The sequence below is a fragment of the Echeneis naucrates genome, chromosome 10, assembly GCF_900963305.1.
Source record: "Echeneis naucrates chromosome 10, fEcheNa1.1, whole genome shotgun sequence".
In the NCBI taxonomy this organism is placed as follows: Eukaryota; Metazoa; Chordata; class Actinopteri; order Carangiformes; family Echeneidae; genus Echeneis; species Echeneis naucrates.
In genome coordinates this window covers 12,494,650-12,517,642 of record NC_042520.1, presented here as the reverse complement: position 1 = coordinate 12,517,642, position 22,993 = coordinate 12,494,650, and the positions used below count along the sequence as shown (strand labels likewise).

Below are 22,993 nucleotides of genomic sequence, written 5' to 3'. Positions count from 1 at the left end.
AATATTATTGTTATTTCTTATTTCTGGTCGTCGCAGCTTTAGTGTGAATGTGTTGAGTCAGATCTGTCCTGCGCTTTGGATCTCTGTCCTTGGTGCTGAAAGTTGCCAATTCTTCTTTTGTACTTCTTCGGTGAAACTTAACCTTGTCGTTAATATTTAAGCTCTTTGGTGTCGTTTCGTTTCCTCAGTAGGTTTCTTAACACACGTGATTGACATGTATATTATATTTGTGTTGTAGGATTATTCGTTTCTCGGCCGAAATAACAACGCAATGTAATATTTACATTGAGATAATGTGTTTGTGCCCAGTGAGTAGCATTCCATGTTGCAATTTCATAAACATTTACTTTTATGTTGTCTAGTAACACTTATCTTGATATGGAGAGTTTATTATGGTTTTATGTACGAGCGAATTTGAAGACTTTTTCTAATCAGCTGCAAAATGAAGCGCGTGCTTATTTTTATTTTATTTATTTATTTGTTTATTTTTGTTTGTGACAGAAAATATTCTAATCCGTATTCTGGTGTTTTCTGGGGAAAGCTGGTGACCAAACTATACATATTGTGATAATTTTTACCCAGAAAGAAGAACATTTTCGAAGCGTTCTTACCGAACATATATCAGACGTCATCTGTAATTCAACATTCAACAACTCCCTCCTAACTACGCAGATGTTGACGGAACAGGAACTTTACGCAGCACTTACAATTATGACGCCTACCTGACAACAGGTTCAAGAACCAGTGACTTTAAGTTTGTGATGTTTTACAATGACAACACGCTGCCTGCTGACCAGATTCTGAAGAAAAGCCCATCAGACTTTGCTGAAGTGTTTGGCCTGTCAGATGAGCCCCTCGAGGTAGGCGATCTACAATGTTGAAGTTTAACGTTTATTTGGATTGTGTCAAAGGGAATCTTTATGAATTTCAAACAATGTTGTCTAAATGTTCCCCTTTGTCGTTGTAACAATCCTGGTTGAATTGATTCATGATGAAATATTTATTTTCACCTTACAGACCACATTTATAACTTTCTTTTGAGCATAACCTATACATTTTTCCTGCGATGGTATTTTTCTTTACGTGCTTGATAATGGCGAAGAGGATCGAATCCTGTTTATTCTCAAATAATAATAAATAATCTCTCAGGGCACATAGTTATTCAGGTAATGCATAAGTGAAAATGTCTACATCGGTCAATCTAGACTGCCGTTTATTTTTTTTAAAAAACGTAGTTCTATTTATTTTATCGTAGTGTATTACTTGGTTCGTGCACCGATATAACTGTTTTTGTTATTATAAAACAAACAAAAACAGATTCCTTTAACCTAAAGATTTACCTGCACATAAGCGACACTGTCTTTGCTGGACATGTGTGACTGTAGTTAGTAGTGTTTTCATCACTTTGATTCGGACATTCTCCTTTCCTTTCCTCACAACATTCCTTAAAGAAGAAATCACCAATGTTTGACTCAGCATAGGGAATGTTGAACACCAAAGCTGATCAATTGTGTTCTTCAGCTTGGACCCATACTTTTTATTGGCAAATATTTTGCATCAATGTGTTTTAGTTATTATGGTTACTGTCATCATTCCTATTTTTTTTTTATTTTATAATTGGTGAGATCGAAATAAATATGCAAATGTATGTCATGTTCTGTATTTTTCAGACAATGTTTACTGGGTTTTTGGTAGTCACTTCGTCTGAGCAATATTTTAAAGAATTATATATTTATTTATTTTTTTCTTTTTTGCGACGTGTGTGTCTACGTCTGTCCCCACGAACGCTGTCATTGTTGACGAATAGTATTTCCCCTCTTTTCCACTTTTCTCCAAACGCAACGCATTTTTTCTTCTGATTTAGTGTTGAGATGCGCATGTTGGCGTTTGGTCTGGGCTAGACACTTTCATTTGTAATATTCCAAACAAACTCAGAGCGTCGCTGCTCACTTGCAGATATAGAGAGGTTGATTTCTCCACCCACTGCAAAAAGAGAAATCCAAGACAGACCTGCCATTGTTGCAAGAGCGGCGTTTCTCAATTTAATCTCTACGTTATCGGAGACCAGAACCGTTCACATGTATTTGTCTTCTGAAGGGGCAATAATGGACCACAGAGGACAGTCGTTGCTGGTTTTTGTCTTTAGATTTGCTCTTTTCATGCACCTCTCCACTGCAGAGCTCAGCTATTCTGTACCGGAGGAGATGAGAGCCGGATCCATTGTCGGAAATATTGCCAGGGACCTCGGGCTGGAAGTAGGCAAGTTGTTGACTCGTAAAGCCCGCATTGATGCCGAGGAAAGCCACCAGCGTTACTGCGACATTGATCTAAAAACGGGAGATTTTGTTATCAAGGAAAGGATTGACAGAGAAGAGTTGTGTGGGGAAAAGGTTTCGTGCATGCTTAAATTCGAATTAGTCCTCGAGAGCCCTTTGGAGCTGCACCGCATTTCATTGCTCATCCAGGATGTAAATGACAATTCACCTGTTTTTCCAAAAGAAATAGTTAATCTGGAGATAAGCGAATCCGCCTTCAAAGGAGCTCGCTATCGTGTCAGCGAAGCACACGATGCAGACATTGGACAAAACACAGTCAAACAATACAGTTTACAAAAGAATGATCATTTTGTTTTATCTGTTCGAGACGATACCGATGGATCTAAGAGCGTGGACTTGGTGTTAGACAAAGAGCTCGACCGCGAGAAAGAGCACGATTTAAATTTCATCATGATTGCGGTTGATGGTGGCAATCCACAAAGATCAGGAACTGCCAATGTACATGTGACTGTGCTCGACGCCAATGATAACGCACCGGTGTTTGAGCAGGCCGTCTATAAAGCCAGTGTACCTGAGAGCGCTGCGCTTAATACAGTTGTTGTTATTGTGAGTGCCGGTGATGCAGACGAGGGGATTAATGGGGAGGTGACCTATGAATTTAGTCGCATTTCAGAAAAAGCTAAAAGGCTTTTCTCACTGGGCAGTAAAACCGGAGAGATAAAAGTCATAGGGCCACTTGATTTCGAGAGTAATTCTAAATATGAAATGCGTATTGATGCCAAAGACGGTTATGGACTGTCGTCTGATTCCAAAGTCATTATTGATATCACTGATGTTAATGATAATGCTCCAGTGATCTATGTGAAATCACTGACTAACCCCATACCTGAGAACGTGTCACCTGGTACAGAGGTGGGCATCATTAACGTACAGGACAGAGACTCAGAGAGTAACAGACAGGTCCGCTGCTCCATTCAGCAAAATGTCCCCTTTAAGTTGGTCCCTTCTATTAAAAACTATTATTCTCTGGTGACCACAGGACATCTGGACCGCGAACTAGTGTCTGATTACAACATTACAATCACAGCCACTGACGAGGGCTCTCCACCTCTGTCCTCCTCTAAAACTGTAGAGTTATCTGTAGCTGACATCAACGACAACCCACCAGAGTTTGAGGAACAGTCATACAGCGCATATGTGAGTGAGAATAACAAACCCGGCTCCACTTTATGTTCCGTTAGTGCTGCAGACCCCGACTGGAGACAAAACGGTACAGTGATTTATTCTCTGTTACCTGCTGAGGTGAACGGTGCCCAGGTGTCCTCCTATGTGTCCGTTAACGGAGACACGGGGGTGATCCACGCTGTGAGGTCGTTTGATTATGAACAGCTGAGGAGCTTTAAAGTCCAGGTGATGGCCAGAGACAACGGTTCTCCTCCGCTCAGCAGCAACGTGACCGTCAGCGTGTTCATCTCGGATGTGAACGACAACTCTCCTCAGATACTGTACCCCGCCCCGGAGGGCAACTCCTTCATGACCGAGCTGGTCCCCAAAGCTGCACACGGAGGCTCTCTGGTGTCCAAAGTGATAGCGGTGGACGCGGACTCCGGACAGAACGCCTGGCTGTCCTATCATATAGTGAAATCCACTGATCCGGGACTTTTCTCTATCGGTGTCCACAGCGGAGAGATCAGGACACAGCGGGACATTTCTGAGTCTGACAGCATGAAACAGAACCTGATTGTGGCAGTGAAAGATAACGGACAGCCCTCTCTGTCTGCCACCTGCTCCGTGTATTTACTGATTTCTGATAACTTGGCTGAGGTGCCAGAACTGAAGGATATTTCTTATGACGAGAAGAACTCCAAACTGACCTCTTATCTGATCATCGCTCTGGTGTCTGTGTCCACCTTTTTCCTGACCTTCATCATCATCATCCTGGGTGTGAGGTTTTGTCGCAGGAGAAAGCCCAGACTGTTGTTTGATGGAGCAGTCGCCATCCCCAGCGCTTATCTCCCTCCTAACTACGCAGATGTTGACGGAACAGGAACTTTACGCAGCACTTACAATTATGACGCCTACCTGACAACAGGTTCAAGAACCAGTGACTTTAAGTTTGTGACGTCTTACAATGACAACACGCTGCCTGCTGACCAGACTCTGAAGAAAAGCCCATCAGACTTTGCTGAAGTGTTTGGACACTGTGATTCTTCTCCTGAGGTAAGAACAGCAGTCACGTGCACTTTCACACTTAAGTTTTTCATTTAATTACTTTTCCATTGTACGAAGAGGAAACTGGATTTACCTTTATTCAATTTTGTGCAAATTTTCCCCGCAGTTGTTGTTTTTTCTTCTTCTGAACACATAGTTTACTTTTTTCTATTTCCTTCCCATTACCAAAGCCTTTGTTCACTAAGCATTTATTAATCTTTAAAATGAAGACCAATCTTTGTGCTTGTTTGTGTTGAACAGAAGAATTTGCTGCTTTTCTCGGTGCTGAATCTTACCTTTGGTATTGTGGTGCAACTGTCAATAACCCCTCTTTTATCTCTTTGACGAGGAAAAAGTTTCAAGTTTTGGAGAGAAAGTTTTTTTCACATTTTTAGCAATGGTTTTTTCTGGAAATAGTTGGAATAGTTGCGTTAGGTGTATTTTATTAAATACTGCAGCACACAGATCACCGTCTGGTGGTTTGTAGTGTTTGTTATTGAAGGAGGTGGTCTCTCTTTTCTTTCTGTCTTCGTGGGATTGTGATTAAGTAGTTATTCCATACATTTCTTCTTTCCAGCATATTTTTGCATTTGTTATGAATATTTTCTGGATGAATCGCATTCTGTGTTTATTATCACAGAACATAATAATAAATCGCCTTAATATGATGTTCAGTGTAGGTTTATAAGAGGTTCTATCTGTTTGTTGTTGTTTGGTTTCCTCCCACCATCCAACAACATGCATGTTTCGGTTCACTGGTGGCTCTAAATTGTCTTTAGGTCTGAGTGAGAGTGGTTGTTTGTCTCTGTCTATCTCTGCATGGTGGTCCAGTGATGGACTGTTTACCTGTCTAGGGTGTACCAATATAACCAAGGACTTCAATATGGATTCATGTAAGCTGTTCTTGAGAAATTCCCGGGTTCATTTGGTGGGGGATCACAAACAATACTGTGACATCAACCTCAGTACCGATGATTTGATTGTTGTAGACAGAATTGACCAAGAAAACGTGTTGTGTGTAATAAAACGTGTCCTCGTACTGGAGAATCCATTGGAACTGCACCCTTTCAGTCTCCATGTTGAAGATATTAATGAAAAGTCACCACAGTTTCATGTAGAATCAATCAAAATGGAAATTAGAGATCTGAGGTGGACCTATATGTCTGCAATGGTTCCAGGAGGACCTCATTAATGCGTACACTGTGAGACTGTGAGATTATAAAATGATCATCTGTCCCACGGTATTTTCTACAAGACATATCAAATGTTATAAGTGTTTTATCAGAGTCAAAGAACAATTCAAACGAAGTCTAACCTCCCTTGTGCTGCTGTGCAGCCACAGAGGTTTGTGTAGTTTCCATTTTTTTCAGTTTTTGTTTCACCTGAAATTACAGTTAATGCGTTGCTGCTAATGTCTGCTCATGTTTGCTAAAGTGGCTCATGTTCATGTAGCTACAAGTTTACTCAGTGAAGTTAGAGGTTATTAGTGAACAAACACAAACTTTAAGACTCAGCTAATTCATACTGTACAAATAACATAAGTGTTTCACAAGAAAACAAGAGAGGCGAAAATTATTTCATATTTAAAAAGAGACATTCCATATATTGTAAAAGGAAAATATTTAGGTGAAATTAGTTTATGTGGTATTTAATGGTTTATGCATTTTTGTGTGTTTATGTTACAGTTATAGGAATATTATTGTTATTTCTTATTTCTGGTCGTCGCAGCTTTGGTGTGAATGTGTTGAGTCAGATCTGTCCTGCGCTTTGGATCTCTGTCCTTGGTGCTGAAAGTTGCCAATTCTTCTTTTGTACTTCTTCGGTGAAACTTAACCTTGTCGTTAATATTTAAGCTCTTTGGTGTCGTTTCGTTTCCTCAGTAGGTTTTTTAACACACGTGATTGACATGTATATTATATTTGTGTTGTAGGATTATTCGTTTCTCGGCCGAAATAACAACGCAATGTAATATTTACATTGAGATAATGTGTTTGTGCCCAGTGAGTAGCATTCCATGTTGAAATTTCATAAACATTTACTTTTATGTTGTCTAGTAACACTTATCTTGATATGGAGAGTTTATTATGATTTTATGTAGTAGTGAATTTAAAAAGACTTTTTCTAAACAGCTGCAAAATGAAGCGCATACTTATTTTTATTTTATTTATTTTTGTTTGTGTTGGTGACAGAAAATGTGTCAATGTTTAATATTCTAATCCGTATTCTGGTGTTTTCTGGGGAAAGCTGGTGACCAAACTATACATATTGTGATAATTTTTACCCAGAAAGAAGGATATTTTTGAAACGTTCTTGCCGAACATATATCAGACGTGATCTGTAATTCAACATAATTTTCATTCACATCTAGGTGATGTTGCTTTCCTTGTTTCCAATGATTTCTTCATTTTGAGACAGTCTAGATTATAATTCCTGATAACAGCACGATCAACTTTACAGAAAGCGAGAGGAAAACATTATTATGATTATTATTATTATTACAAATTACTTGGTCATTTATTGAACACCGCTATATTAAATTTATACTCAGGGTGTCAGTATATACCAGCTATGGAGTTTAGGCCTCAGCAGCAGAGATGACCAGTCTTTGTGTTTGTCGTTTGTGTTGAACAGAAGAAGTTGCTGCTTTTCTCTGTGCTGAATCTTACCTTTGGTGTTGTGGGGAAGAGTCAATAGCCCCTCTTTTATCTCTTTAACCAGGAAAAATTTTCAGGTTTTGGAGAGAATATTTTTTCACATTTATATCAAAGTCAGACATAAAAGGTTTTTATGTTCAGTCTTTGGGAGCCTGTCTGATGGATAAATAAATGAGACAGATTTCTGTTAACAAATCAAACAAGTTGTGCGAATGACAATTTGATTCATCTCAAGATTTGCATGGTGGGATCTTTTCTCCAGTATTGGTAAAATCCTAAGGTGATGTACTGAATGTTCAGGTCTTGGTTGCCACAAATTCACAATCTTACTTCATATATCTATATTTATTTATTATTTATTCATGTGTTGTCCAACATGAGTTTAACTCAAGATTTCAAATGCCTCTACAAGCTGTGTCTGCAGCCTCACTTCTTTTTTCACTTTTACCTTGTCATCTTCTAATTACACAACTGCAGTGCAATTAAAAAGCTCAAGAACTTGTAAAAGAAATACACAACATTTCCAAGAATTGTTTGCGTTTTTATTCTTTTGTTTCATAATAATCATAACATGTTTTTGAAAATAATCATCACCACAATAATTCTACTATGTTAGATTTACAGGTTATCTCGTACTTTTCATGGGCCCAACCTGGTTTGGTGGATTATTCCTCCTTTGCTCCGTCTATTGAATCGTCTTCTGTTGCTGTCTTGTCTTGATGGTGTTTTAGTACTGCTGGTTTTGGATGTCTTTTTGCCAGTGATAGGTGCAGCAGCCTGTTGTTGACATGTCAGGGAAATATTTGCACCAACTTGTAGTTTTCTCCCATTCTGGACTTATATTGGTAGACTGGACATGCTGGAATGTTTTCTGTGTATCTGTGACTTCCTCCTCTCAGCTCTTGTGATCTTATTTTCCTGGTTTCTTAACGTGGCTATGACATGGCATTCTTAATTTTCCAGACCATAAGCTGACTTTGCTGAACTTTACTCACGGTGTCGCTGTACACCATCCCTTTAATGATTCCTCCACCCTTTGTGACGTTTTTGTACACTCGTTGACCAGTCTGGATACCGTTGCAGTCGCGTTGAATTAGTGATTTGCTGTCGTGTTCTGTGTTAAAACCGTTTGTCTTTGATCGTTAATTCACCGCCTTTGGAGGTGTTTATTGATGATACATGAGGAAAATGATCTTACTTCAGTCGTGCTGCTTCTCTTTCCTCTTTATTTTTTTGCGTGTCGCAAATGCAGACCTGAGCTACTCTGTTCAGGAAGAGATGAAACGAGGATCCGTCATTGGAAATATCGCCAAGGATCTCGGGCTGGAAACGGGCGCACTCACTAACAGAAGAGCCCGCATTGACACCGACGAGAATGACAAACGTTACTGTGACATCAACCTGAATAACGGAGAGTTGATTGTCGCCGACAGGATTGACCGAGAAGGGCTTTGTGGCGAAAAGGCTTCGTGTATCTTAAAACACGAGCTAGTGTTGGAGAGTCCTCTTGAGCTCCATCGGATTAATCTCCATGTTCAAGACATTAATGATAACTCACCGCAGTTTAACGAAGAATCTATCAATATAGAAATTCAAGAGTCAGCAGCCAGAGGAGCTCGTTTTGTGATCGAGGGGGCGCACGATGCGGATGTCGGACAAAATGCTGTTCAACACTACAACCTGAAGAAGAATGATCATTTCATTTTGGCCACTAATGGAAACACAATAGAGCTCGTTCTTGATAAAGAGCTCGATCGTGAAAAACAAAACGAAATTAATTTGCTCCTCACAGCTTTGGATGGAGGTTCCCCTCAGAGATCAGGCTCTGTGGTCATTCACGTCACTGTGCTGGATGCTAATGATAACGCCCCAGTGTTTAGTCAGGCCGTTTATAAAGCCAGTCTGCCTGAAAACTCTCCTTTAGACACTGTGGTGGTCACAGTGAGCGCGACTGACGCAGACGAAGGAGTGAATGGAGATGTGACATATGACTTTAGCCATGTTTCAGAGGATGTGAAGAAAGTTTTTAGTATTGACCGTAAAATAGGTGAGATCCGAGTAATTGGTGCTGTTGATTATGAAATCACTAGAACATTTGAAATACGCGTTAAAGCCAAAGATGGTTTAGGGCTTTCTTCCTATGCCAAAGTAATAATTTCTATCACTGATGTGAATGACAACGTCCCTGTCGTTAATTTGAAATCACTGAAGAATCCCATATCAGAAAACACCCCACCTGGTACAGAGGTGGGCATCATTAACGTACAGGACAGAGACTCAGAGAGTAACAGACAGGTCCGCTGCTCCATTCAGCAAAATGTCCCCTTTAAGTTGGTTCCTTCTATTAAAAACTATTATTCTCTGGTGACCACAGGACATCTGGACCGCGAACTAGTGTCTGATTACAACATTACAATCACAGCCACTGACGAGGGCTCTCCACCTCTGTCCTCCTCTAAAACTGTAGAGTTATCTGTAGCTGACATCAACGACAACCCACCAGAGTTTGAGGAACAGTCATACAGCGCATATGTGAGTGAGAATAACAAACCCGGCTCCACTTTATGTTCCGTTAGTGCTGCAGACCCCGACTGGAGACAAAACGGTACAGTGATTTATTCTCTGTTACCTGCTGAGGTGAACGGTGCCCAGGTGTCCTCCTATGTGTCCGTTAACGGAGACACGGGGGTGATCCACGCTGTGAGGTCGTTTGATTATGAACAGCTGAGGAGCTTTAAAGTCCAGGTGATGGCCAGAGACAACGGTTCTCCTCCGCTCAGCAGCAACGTGACCGTCAGCGTGTTCATCTCGGATGTGAACGACAACTCTCCTCAGATACTGTACCCCGCCCCGGAGGGCAACTCCTTCATGACCGAGCTGGTCCCCAAAGCTGCACACGGAGGCTCTCTGGTGTCCAAAGTGATAGCGGTGGACGCGGACTCCGGACAGAACGCCTGGCTGTCCTATCATATAGTGAAATCCACTGATCCGGGACTTTTCTCTATCGGTGTCCACAGCGGAGAGATCAGGACACAGCGGGACATTTCTGAGTCTGACAGCATGAAACAGAACCTGATTGTGGCAGTGAAAGATAACGGACAGCCCTCTCTGTCTGCCACCTGCTCCGTGTATTTACTGATTTCTGATAACTTGGCTGAGGTGCCAGAACTGAAGGATATTTCTTATGACGAGAAGAACTCCAAACTGACCTCTTATCTGATCATCGCTCTGGTGTCTGTGTCCACCTTTTTCCTGACCTTCATCATCATCATCCTGGGTGTGAGGTTTTGTCGCAGGAGAAAGCCCAGACTGTTGTTTGATGGAGCAGTCGCCATCCCCAGCGCTTATCTCCCTCCTAACTACGCAGATGTTGACGGAACAGGAACTTTACGCAGCACTTACAATTATGACGCCTACCTGACAACAGGTTCAAGAACCAGTGACTTTAAGTTTGTGACGTCTTACAATGACAACACGCTGCCTGCTGACCAGACTCTGAAGAAAAGCCCATCAGACTTTGCTGAAGTGTTTGGACACTGTGATTCTTCTCCTGAGGTAGGAACAACAGTCACGTGCACTTTCACACTTAAGTTTTTCATTTAATTACTTTTCCGGTGTACGAAGAGGAAACTGGATTTTCCTTTCTTCAATTTTGTGCAGATGTTCCTCACTGTTGTTGCTTTTTCTTCTTCTGAAGACGTAGTTTACTTTTCTCTATTTCCTTCCCATTACCAAAGCCTTTGTTCACTAAGCATTTATGAATCTTTAAAATGAAGACCAGTCTTTGTGTTTGTTGTTTGTGTTGAACAGAAGAAGTTGCTGCTTTTCTCAGTGCTGAAAAGTTTCATGTTTTGGAGAGAATGTTTTTTTCACATTTTTAGCAAAGTCAGACACCAAAGATTTTTAGGTTCAGTCTTTGGGAGATGGTCTGATGGATAATATCCAGGGTATGATTTGTATGCACATTTTTCACACCCATTAAACTGCATTTCACTGGTAGATTTTTCAGACTTTGGACAGGTTCTGTGAGATGAAGTTTGTAGTTCCATACATAACTTGTTTAGAGACGATGTCATGGGGCATTAAGGTGCTGGACAAAGTCTGTCTTCCTCAAAGGTTAGGGGATCTTTAACAAATAATTTTCCATCTAAGGTCCTACTGATGGAGAGGACTGTGTGCTTTGTGACATGTTTGATTCTGGGAATCATGTATAATGTCCATCACCGTTATTCTTTATCTATATGTGATGATGGGCTTGTGTTTCTGAAAGAGAGTGCATAATATGGAGCTCTGAAGATGTGTGTGAGTATTTGTTGGTTTTGTAGTGTGAAATTATTGTGTTGGTTGTATTTTATTAAATAGTGCAGCACACAGATCACCGTCTGGTGGTTTGTAGTGTTTGTTATTGAAGGAGGTGAAAAGTCATATCTCTCTCTCTTTTCTTTCTGTCTTCGTGGGATTGTGATTAAGTAGTTAGTCTATACATTTCTTCTTTCCAGCATATTTTTGCATTTGTTATGAATATTTTCTGGATGAATCTTGTTCCGTTTTTATTACGACAGATCATAATATCATGTTGTCTCAATATGATGTTCGGTGTAGGTTTATAAGAGGTTATATGTGTCTGATACGTAGTTTAGTGTTGGATGATTAAACTTTCTTGACTAAATTGGCTTTTCATGTCATTCAGAGGAATTTGCTTTTTAGATACCACCGAACAGTAGCTTTAATCTTACTGATGAATGAGTGCAAGTCGTCTGAGATTATAACAACAATATGCTTCTTATGTGCACAGTTTTTCATGTGTTAAAATGGTGGATGAAATGTTTGACTAATTTAACGAATTCCTCCGTAATTCAAGGTGCTAGTTATATCAATTAACGGATTATTGTGACTATCAGTTTTGATATTAATCATATTATTGGTATTTTTTCATGTTTACAGTTTGCTGTTTCCTCATTCTCACTCATGGTGTCGCTATTCACTAATCTAAATGAAACCTGCACTCCACCCTTTAATGTGTAGACCAAGAAAAGACCAGATTTCTGGTTGGTGTTGGTACCACGAATCCTCCACAGGGACGGTTGGGTGCTCTGTATTTCAGCTGAATTTTACGGTGAATATTCAGTTTGAAATCTAAACGCTATCATTTCTCAGTACCAACGCATCGCCATGATGGTGGATCAAATATGGTGCTTACTTTTTTTTCTACTGTGGCAAGCAGCGAATGGAGACGTGAGCTATTCTCTTCAGGAAGAAATGAAGCGAGGATCTCACATTGGGAATATAGCGAAGGATCTGAATCTGGACTCGGGTAAACTGTCCTCGAGGAATGCCCGTGTTGATTCGGAGGGGAATCGTAAACGATACTGTGACATCAACCTCAGTACCGGGGATTTGATTGTCGCAGACAGGATTGACCGAGAGGAGATTTGTGGAGAAAAGGTGTCGTGTGTAATAAAACGCGACCTCGTACTGGAGAATCCATTGGAACTGCATCCTTTCAGTCTCCATGTTCAAGATATTAATGATAACTCACCGCAGTTTAACGAAGAATCTATCAATATAGAAATTCGAGAGTCAGCAGTCAGAGGAGCTCGTTTTGTGATCGAGGGGGCGCACGATGCGGATGTCGGACAAAATGCTGTTCAACACTACAACCTGAAGAAGAATGATCATTTCATTTTGGCCACTAATGGACAGACAATAGAGCTCGTTCTTGATAAAGAGCTCGATCGCGAAAAACAAGACGAAATTAATTTGCTCCTCACAGCTTTGGATGGAGGTTCTCCTCAGAGATCAGGCTCTGTGGTCATTCACGTCACTGTGCTGGATGCTAATGATAACGCCCCAGTGTTTAGTCAGGCCGTTTATAAAGCCAGTCTGCCTGAAAACTCTCCTTTAGACACTGTGGTGGTCACAGTGAGCGCCACTGATGCCGACGAGGGAGTGAATGGAGATGTGACATATGACTTTAGCCATGTTTCAGAGGATGTGAAGAAGGTTTTTAGTATAGATCGCAAGAATGGCAAAATAAAAGTAAATGGTCCGATGGACTTTGAAACTGTTACGTCATATGATTTGCGCGTAAAAGCAAAGGATGGTTTAGGTTTATCCTCATACACGAAGGTAACCGTTGATATCACCGATGTGAATGACAACACGCCTGTCATCTATGTCAAATCTCTTGCAAATCCAGTGCCGGAAAATGTGTCTCCCGGTACAGAGGTGGGCATCATCAATGTACAGGATGAAGATTCAGATAACAACCAAAAGACCCGCTGCTCCGTTCAGCAAAATGTCCCCTTTAAGTTGGTTCCTTCTATTAAAAACTATTATTCTCTGGTGACCACAGGACAGCTGGACCGCGAACTAGTGTCTGATTACAACATTACAATCACAGCCACTGACGAGGGCTCTCCACCTCTGTCCTCCTCTAAAACTGTAGAGTTATCTGTAGCTGACATCAACGACAACCCACCAGAGTTTGAGGAACAGTCATACAGCGCATATGTGAGTGAGAATAACAAACCCGGCTCCACTTTATCTTCCGTTAGTGCTGCAGACCCCGACTGGAGACAAAACGGTACAGTGATTTATTCTCTGTTACCTGCTGAGGTGAACGGTGCCCAGGTGTCCTCTTATGTGTCCGTTAACGGAGACACGGGGGTGATCCACGCTGTGAGGTCGTTTGATTATGAACAGCTGAGGAGCTTTAAAGTCCAGGTGATGGCCAGAGACAACGGTTCTCCTCCGCTCAGCAGCAACGTGACCGTCAGCGTGTTCATCTCGGATGTGAACGACAACTCTCCTCAGATACTGTACCCCGCCCCGGAGGGCAACTCCTTCATGACCGAGCTGGTCCCCAAAGCTGCACACGGAGGCTCTCTGGTGTCCAAAGTGATAGCGGTGGACGCGGACTCCGGACAGAACGCCTGGCTGTCCTATCATATAGTGAAATCCACTGATCCGGGACTTTTCTCTATCGGTGTCCACAGCGGAGAGATCAGGACACAGCGGGACATTTCTGAGTCTGACAGCATGAAACAGAACCTGATTGTGGCAGTGAAAGATAACGGACAGCCCTCTCTGTCTGCCACCTGCTCCGTGTATTTACTGATTTCTGATAACTTGGCTGAGGTGCCAGAACTGAAGGATATTTCTTATGACGAGAAGAACTCCAAACTGACCTCTTATCTGATCATCGCTCTGGTGTCTGTGTCCACCTTTTTCCTGACCTTCATCATCATCATCCTGGGTGTGAGGTTTTGTCGCAGGAGAAAGCCCAGACTGTTGTTTGATGGAGCAGTCGCCATCCCCAGCGCTTATCTCCCTCCTAACTACGCAGATGTTGACGGAACAGGAACTTTACGCAGCACTTACAATTATGACGCCTACCTGACAACAGGTTCAAGAACCAGTGACTTTAAGTTTGTGACGTCTTACAATGACAACACGCTGCCTGCTGACCAGACTCTGAAGAAAAGCCCATCAGACTTTGCTGAAGTGTTTGGACACTGTGATTCTTCTCCTGAGGTAGGAACAACAGTCACGTGCACTTTCACCCTTAAGTTTTTCATTTCATTACCTTTCCAGTGTACGAACAGGAAACTGGATTTTCCTTTCTTCAATTTTGTGCAGATGTTCCTCGCTGTTGTTGCTTTTTCTTCTTCTGAAGACGTAGTTTACTTTTCTCTATTTCCTTCCCATTACCAAAGCCTTTGTTCACCAAGCATTTATGAATCTTTAAAATGAAGACCAGTCTTTGTGTTTGTTTGTGTTGAACAGACGAAGATGCTGCTTTTCTCTGTGCTGAATCTTACCTTTGGTGTTGTGGGGAAGAGTCAATAGCCCCTCTTTTATCTCTTTAACCAGGAAAAATTTTCAGGTTTTGAAGATAATATTTTTTCACATTTATAGCAAAGTCAGGCACAAAAGGTTTTTATGTTCAGTCTTTGGGAGCCTGTCTGATGGATAAATAAATGAGACAGATTTCTGTTAACAAATCAGACAAGTTCTGCAAATGACAATTTGATTCATCTCAAGATTTGCATGGTGGGATCTTTTCTCCAGTATTGGTAAAATCCTAAGGTGATGTACTGAATGTTCAGGTCATGGTTGCCACAAATTCGCAATCATACTTCATATAGTTAGATTTATGTATTATTTATTGATGTGTTGTCCAACATGAGTTTAACTCAGATTTCAAATGCCTCTACAAGCTGTGTCTGCAGCCTCACTTCTTTTTTCACTTTTACCTTGTCATCTTCTAATTACACAACTGCAGTGCATTTAAAGTGATCAATAGCTTATCAAAGAAATACACAAAAATTCCAAGAATTGTTTGTCTTCTTATTCTTTTATTTTTTGATAATTATAACATGTTTGTAAAAATAATTATTGTAATCCTTTTACTAAATGATACACGCAGACATGAGGTCAGTTTAATCCATTTACTGAACTCTCTGGTCGCTTGAATGTACACAAAAGTAAGCAGCCTAATACAGCACAGGAAACACTGGGTTGGGTCACACCTGTTGTCTATCTGTGGGGTACCTGAGTAATCACCTGAGGGTGCAGCACTCTTAAACTAGTGGCGCAATTACAGTCAATATCAATTATCATCACCACAATAATTCTCTGGTGTTACCTTTACAGGTTATCTCGTACTTTTCATGGGCCCAACCTGGTTTGGTGGATTATTCCTCCTTTGCTCCGTCTATTGAATCGTCTTCTGTTGCTGTTCTTGTCTTGATGGTGTTTTAGTACTGCTGGTTTTGGATGTCTTTTTGCCAGTGATAGGTGCGGCAGCCTGTTGTTGACATGTCAGGGAAATATTTGCACCAACTTGTAGTTTTCTCCCATTCTGGACTTACATTGGTAGACTGGACATGCTGGAATGTTTTCTCTGTGTCTGTGACCTCCTCCTCTCAGCTCTTGTGATCTTACTTTCCTGGTTTCTTAACATGGCTATGACATGGCATTCTTAATTTTCCAGACCATAAGCTGAGTAAGTGTGGTGGTCTTAAGTGGGTGATTAAGTCTCCTGAATTACTGACTGCTGATGTCAATGTTTGAGCTTTCTTTGGCACAGGCCAAAGACATCCACGTTAGCCTTTGTCATAGAGCATTTACATAAATGTATTCATGATCTGTATAATGGATAATTAAGTCCAAACAGCTTTTATTTAAATTCAGGAGTTTGAACTATTGCATTAGTTTGAGGTAAGACAGCAGCCTGTGGAACATGTGATGTGTGTTTAAAACAAATTAGGAATACATATTTGAACATTTATACAGGAAGAACAGCTCTCTGCAGTCATGTGTGTGTGCTGGAGTAAATTTAGACAGCAGATTAATAATACCATTTAATTTATTTAAAGATTCTACATACTTGTTGTGATTTGAAGAATTTAAGGCCAACCAGAGCTCATTCATAAAATCTGTGTATATACAGTAGTTTATCTCTGATGCAGTCATTTTGATTTATGTGATTCTGAACATGCATACTCAGATTTACATGTTCTGACCTAAATTCATTGACACCAGAACATTTTGCAACTTTCTTCATTGGCTGAAAATGGAAAGATGAGGTTGCAAATGTAATAAACATGGCGGTTTATTCACCCTGTGTTTTATTTGGGATATCCCGCGTTTAAATATGTTGTCCTAAATAGTTTACGTTGTAAGAGAAAATGTCTTTTAAATTTAGTTTTTGCTGAACTTTACTCACGGTGTCGCTGTACACCATCCCTTTAATGATTCCTCCACCCTTTGTGACGTTTTTGTACACTCGTTGACCAGTCTGGATACCGTTGCAGTCGCGTTGAATTCGTGATTTGCTGTCGTGTTCTGTGTTAAAACCGTTTGTCTTTGATCGTTAATTCACCGCCTTTGGAGGTGTTTGTTGATGATACATGAGGAAAATGATCTTACTTCAGTCGTGCTGCTTCTCTTTCCTCTTTATTTTTTTGCGTGTCGCAAATGCAGACCTGAGCTACTCTGTTCAGGAAGAGATGAAACGAGGATCCGTCATTGGAAATATCGCCAAGGATCTCGGGCTGGAAACGGGCGCACTCACTAACAGAAGAGCCCGCATTGACACCGACGAGAATGACAAACGTTACTGTGACATCAACCTGAATAACGGAGAGTTGATTGTCGCCGACAGGATTGACCGAGAAGGGCTTTGTGGCGAAAAGGCTTCGTGTATCTTAAAACACGAGCTAGTGTTGGAGAGTCCTCTTGAGCTCCATCGGATTAATCTCCATGTTCAAGATATTAATGATAACTCACCGCAGTTTAAAGATAATTTGATCGATCTCGAAATTCAAGAGTCAGCAGACAGAGGAGCTCGTTTTGTGATCGAGGAGGCGCACGATGCGGATGTCGGACAAAATGCTGTTCAACACTACAACCTGAAGAAGAATGATCATTTCATTTTGGCCACTAATGGAAACACAATAGAGCTCGTTCTTGATAAAGAGCTCGATCGTGAAAAACAAGACGAAATTAATTTGCTCCTCACAGCTTTGGATGGAGGTTCTCCTCAGAGATCAGGCTCTGTGGTCATTCACGTCACTGTGCTGGATGCTAATGATAACGCCCCAGTGTTTAGTCAGGCCGTTTATAAAGCCAGTCTGCCTGAAAACTCTCCTTTAGACACTGTGGTGGTCACAGTGAGCGCCACTGATGCAGACGAGGGAGTGAATGGAGATGTGACATATGACTTTGGACATGTAACTGAAGATGTAGCTAAGATATTTAGTATTGACCGTAAAATAGGTGAGATCCGAGTCATTGGTGCTGTTGACTATGAAATCACTAGAACATTTGAAATACGCGTTAAAGCCAAAGATGGTTTAGGACTTTCTTCCTATGCCAAAGTAATAATTTCTATCACTGATGTGAATGACAACGCCCCTGTCGTTAATTTGAAATCACTGACGAATCCCATATCAGAAAACACCCCACCTGGTACAGAGGTGGGCATCATTAACGTACAGGACAGAGACTCAGAGAGTAACAGACAGGTCCGCTGCTCCATTCAGCAAAATGTCCCCTTTAAGTTGGTTCCTTCTATTAAAAACTATTATTCTCTGGTGACCACAGGACAGCTGGACCGTGAACTCGTGTCTGATTACAATATTACAATCACAGCCACTGACGAGGGTTCTCCACCTCTGTCCTCCTCTAAAACTGTAGAGTTATCTGTAGCTGACATCAACGACAACCCACCAGAGTTTGAGGAACAGTCATACAGCGCATATGTGAGTGAGAATAACAAACCCGGCTCCACTTTATGTTCCGTTAGTGCTGCAGACCCCGACTGGAGACAAAACGGTACAGTGATTTATTCTCTGTTACCTGCTGAGGTGAACGGTGCCCAGGTGTCCTCCTATGTGTCCGTTAACGGAGACACGGGGGTGATCCACGCTGTGAGGTCGTTTGATTATGAACAGCTGAGGAGCTTTAAAGTCCAGGTGATGGCCAGAGACAACGGTTCTCCTCCGCTCAGCAGCAACGTGACCGTCAGCGTGTTCATCTCGGATGTGAACGACAACTCTCCTCAGATACTGTACCCCGCCCCGGAGGGCAACTCCTTCATGACCGAGCTGGTCCCCAAAGCTGCACACGGAGGCTCTCTGGTGTCCAAAGTGATAGCGGTGGACGCGGACTCCGGACAGAACGCCTGGCTGTCCTATCATATAGTGAAATCCACTGATCCGGGACTTTTCTCTATCGGTGTCCACAGCGGAGAGATCAGGACACAGCGGGACATTTCTGAGTCTGACGGCATGAAACAGAACCTGATTGTGGCAGTGAAAGATAACGGACAGCCCTCTCTGTCTGCCACCTGCTCCGTGTATTTACTGATTTCTGATAACTTGGCTGAGGTGCCAGAACTGAAGGATATTTCTTATGACGAGAAGAACTCCAAACTGACCTCTTATCTGATCATCGCTCTGGTGTCTGTGTCCACCTTTTTCCTGACCTTCATCATCATCATCCTGGGTGTGAGGTTTTGTCGCAGGAGAAAGCCCAGACTGTTGTTTGATGGAGCAGTCGCCATCCCCAGCGCTTATCTCCCTCCTAACTACGCAGATGTTGACGGAACAGGAACTTTACGCAGCACTTACAATTATGACGCCTACCTGACAACAGGTTCAAGAACCAGTGACTTTAAGTTTGTGACGTCTTACAATGACAACACGCTGCCTGCTGACCAGACTCTGAAGAAAAGCCCATCAGACTTTGCTGAAGTGTTTGGACACTGTGATTCTTCTCCTGAGGTAAGAACAGCAGTCACGTGCACTTTCACACTTAAGTTTTTCATTTAATTACTTTTCCATTGTACGAAGAGCAAACTGGATTTACCTTTATTCAATTTTGTGCAAATTTTCCTCGTAGTTGTTGTTTTTTCTTCTTCTGAACACATAGTTTACTTTTTTCTATTTCCTTCCCATTACCAAAGTCTTTGTTCACTAAGCATATATGAATCTTTAAAATGAAGACCAATCTTTGTGCTTGTTTGTGTTGAACAGAAGAATTTGCTGCTTTTCTCGGTGCTGAATCTTACCTTTGGTATTGTGGTGCAACTGTCAATAACCCCTCTTTTATCTCTTTGACGAGGAAAAAGTTTCAAGTTTTGGAGAGAAAGTTTTTTTCACATTTTTAGCAATGGTTTTTTCTACTGGAATAGTTGTGTTAGTTGTATTTTATTAAATACTGCAGCACACAGATCACCGTTTGGTGGTTTGTAGTGTTTGTTATTGAAGGAGGTGAAAGGCATATCTCTCTCTCTTTTCTTTCTGTCTTCGTGGGATTGTGATTAAGTAGTTATTCCATACATTTCTTCTTTCCAGCATATTTTTGCATTTGTTATGAATATTTTCTGGATGAATCGCATTCTGTGTTTATTATCACAGAACATAATAATAAATCGCCTTAATATGATGTTCAGTGTAGGTTTATAAGAGGTTCTATCTGTTTGTTGTTGTTTGGTTTCCTCCCACCATCCAACAACATGCATGTTTCGGTTCACTGGTGGCTCTAAATTGTCTTTAGGTCTGAGTGAGAGTGGTTGTTTGTCTCTGTCTATCTCTGCATGGTGGTCCAGTGATGGACTGTTTACCTGTCTAGGGTGCACCAATATAACCAAGGACTTCAATATGGATTCATGTAAGCTGTTCTTGAGAAATTCCCGGGTTCATTTGGTGGGGGATCACAAACAATACTGTGACATCAACCTCAGTACCGATGATTTGATTGTTGTAGACAGGATTGACCGAGAAAACGTGTTGTGTGTAATAAAACGCGTCCTCGTACTGGAGAATCCATTGGAACTGCACCCTTTCAGTCTCCATGTTGAAGATATTAATGAAAAGTCACCACAGTTTCATGTAGAATCAATCAAAATGGAAATTAGAGATCTGAGGTGGACCTATATGTCTGCAATGGTTCCAGGAGGACCTCATTAATGCGTACACTGTGAGACTGTGAGATTATAAAATGATCATCAGTCCCACGTTATTTTCTACAAGACATATCAAATGTTATAAGTGTTTTATCAGAGTCAAAGAACAATTCAAACGAAGTCTAACCTCCCTTGTGCTGCTGTGCAGCCACAGAGGTTTGTGTAGTTTCCATTTTTTTCAGTTTTTGTTTCACCTGAAATTACAGTTAATGCGTTGCTGCTAATGTCTGCTCATGTTTGCTAAAGTGGCTCATGTTCATGTAGCTACAAGTTTACTCAGTGAAGTTAGAGGTTATTAGTGAACAAACACAAACTTTAAGACTCAGCTAATTCATACTGTACAAATAACATAAGTGTTTCACAAGAAAACAAGAGAGGCGAAAATTATTTCATATTTAAAAAGAGACATTCCATATATTGTAAAAGGAAAATATTTAGGTGAAATTAGTTTATGTGGTATTTAATGGTTTATGCATTTTTGTGTGTTTATGTTACAGTTATAGGAATATTATTGTTATTTCTTATTTCTGGTCGTCGCAGCTTTGGTGTGAATGTGTTGAGTCAGATCTGTCCTGCGCTTTGGATCTCTGTCCTTGGTGCTGAAAGTTGCCAATTCTTCTTTTGTACTTCTTCGGTGAAACTTAACCTTGTCGTTAATATTTAAGCTCTTTGGTGTCGTTTCGTTTCCTCAGTAGGTTTTTTAACACACGTGATTGACATGTATATTATATTTGTGTTGTAGGATTATTCGTTTCTCGGCCGAAATAACAACGCAATGTAATATTTACATTGAGATAATGTGTTTGTGCCCAGTGAGTAGCATTCCATGTTGAAATTTCATAAACATTTACTTTTATGTTGTCTAGTAACACTTATCTTGATATGGAGAGTTTATTATGATTTTATGTAGTAGTGAATTTAAAAAGACTTTTTCTAAACAGCTGCAAAATGAAGCGCATACTTATTTTTATTTTATTTATTTTTGTTTGTGTTGGTGACAGAAAATGTGTCAATGTTTAATATTCTAATCCGTATTCTGGTGTTTTCTGGGGAAAGCTGGTGACCAAACTATACATATTGTGATAATTTTTACCCAGAAAGAAGGATATTTTTGAAACGTTCTTGCCGAACATATATCAGACGTGATCTGTAATTCAACATAATTTTCATTCACATCTAGGTGATGTTGCTTTCCTTGTTTCCAATGATTTCTTCATTTTGAGACAGTCTAGATTATAATTCCTGATAACAGCACGATCAACTTTACAGAAAGCGAGAGGAAAACATTATTATGATTATTATTATTATTACAAATTACTTGGTCATTTATTGAACACCGCTATATTAAATTTATACTCAGGGTGTCAGTATATACCAGCTATGGAGTTTAGGCCTCAGCAGCAGAGATGACCAGTCTTTGTGTTTGTCGTTTGTGTTGAACAGAAGAAGTTGCTGCTTTTCTCTGTGCTGAATCTTACCTTTGGTGTTGTGGGGAAGAGTCAATAGCCCCTCTTTTATCTCTTGAACCAGGAAAAATTTTCAGGTTTTGGAGAGAATATTTTTTCACATTTATATCAAAGTCAGACATAAAAGGTTTTTATGTTCAGTCTTTGGGAGCCTGTCTGATGGATAAATAAATGAGACAGATTTCTGTTAACAAATCAAACAAGTTGTGCGAATGACAATTTGATTCATCTCAAGATTTGCATGGTGGGATCTTTTCTCCAGTATTGGTAAAATCCTAAGGTGATGTACTGAATGTTCAGGTCTTGGTTGCCACAAATTCACAATCTTACTTCATATATCTATATTTATTTATTATTTATTCATGTGTTGTCCAACATGAGTTTAACTCAAGATTTCAAATGCCTCTACAAGCTGTGTCTGCAGCCTCACTTCTTTTTTCACTTTTACCTTGTCATCTTCTAATTACACAACTGCAGTGCAATTAAAAAGATCAAGAACTTGTAAAAGAAATACACAACATTTCCAAGAATTGTTTGCATTTTTATTCTTTTGTTTCATAATAATCATAACATGTTTTTGAAAATAATCATCACCACAATAATTCTACTATGTTAGATTTACAGGTTATCTCGTACTTTTCATGGGCCCAACCTGGTTTGGTGGATTATTCCTCCTTTGCTCCGTCTATTGAATCGTCTTCTTTTGCTGTCTTGTCTTGATGGTGTTTTAGTACTGCTGGTTTTGGATGTCTTTTTGCCAGTGATAGGTGCAGCAGCCTGTTGTTGACATGTCAGGGAAATATTTGCACCAACTTGTAGTTTTCTCCCATTCTGGACTTACATTGGTAGACTGGACATGCTGGAATGTTTTCTCTGTGTCTGTGACCTCCTCCTCTCAGCTCTTGTGAT

The 22,993-nt window shown here is 40.7% G+C and overlaps 5 protein-coding genes across 6 annotated transcripts in view; all 5 read left to right on the top strand.

Moving 5' to 3' along the window:
* LOC115049691 (protocadherin gamma-C5-like) overlaps positions 1-22,993 on the top strand; it is a 209,194-nt gene that overhangs the window by 20,603 nt on the left and 165,598 nt on the right. The window lies entirely within an intron of this gene.
* On the top strand, positions 2,106-5,701 carry LOC115050348 (protocadherin beta-15-like). Its single transcript, XM_029513187.1, has 2 exons — positions 2,106-4,496; positions 5,666-5,701. The coding sequence occupies exons 1-2, from the start codon at positions 2,106-2,108 to the stop codon at positions 5,699-5,701; spliced, it is 2,427 nt and encodes an 808-aa protein (XP_029369047.1).
* Positions 8,289-10,744, top strand: LOC115050347 (protocadherin beta-15-like). The gene has a single exon (XM_029513186.1). It carries the CDS (start codon positions 8,321-8,323, stop codon positions 10,742-10,744), a length of 2,424 nt encoding a protein of 807 aa, XP_029369046.1. The 5' UTR covers positions 8,289-8,320.
* On the top strand, positions 12,317-14,992 carry LOC115050345 (protocadherin beta-16-like). The gene is made up of 2 exons (XM_029513185.1): positions 12,317-14,689; positions 14,930-14,992. The coding sequence occupies exons 1-2, from the start codon at positions 12,317-12,319 to the stop codon at positions 14,990-14,992; spliced, it is 2,436 nt and encodes an 811-aa protein (XP_029369045.1).
* LOC115050344 (protocadherin gamma-A11-like) lies at positions 17,059-22,992 on the top strand. The gene is made up of 2 exons (XM_029513184.1): positions 17,059-19,434; positions 22,984-22,992. Exons 1-2 carry the CDS (start codon positions 17,059-17,061, stop codon positions 22,990-22,992), a joined length of 2,385 nt encoding a protein of 794 aa, XP_029369044.1.

What these genes read in the sequence shown, in the direction of transcription:
- LOC115050347 (XM_029513186.1), top strand. Translation starts at nt 8,321, where the DNA reads ATGAGGAAAATGATCTTACTTCAGTCGTGCTGCTTCTCTTTCCTCTTT.
- LOC115050348 (XM_029513187.1), top strand. Translation starts at nt 2,106, where the DNA reads ATGGACCACAGAGGACAGTCGTTGCTGGTTTTTGTCTTTAGATTTGCT. An exon ending in ACTGTGATTCTTCTCCTGAG is followed by an intron (nt 4,497 to 5,665) that starts GTAAGAACAGCA and finishes CAATGGTTCCAG; the next exon opens with GAGGACCTCATTAATGCGTA.
- LOC115050344 (XM_029513184.1), top strand. Translation starts at nt 17,059, where the DNA reads ATGAGGAAAATGATCTTACTTCAGTCGTGCTGCTTCTCTTTCCTCTTT.
- LOC115050345 (XM_029513185.1), top strand. Translation starts at nt 12,317, where the DNA reads ATGGTGGATCAAATATGGTGCTTACTTTTTTTTCTACTGTGGCAAGCA. An exon ending in CTCCTGAGGTAGGAACAACA is followed by an intron (nt 14,690 to 14,929) that starts GTCACGTGCACT and finishes TGTGTTGAACAG; the next exon opens with ACGAAGATGCTGCTTTTCTC.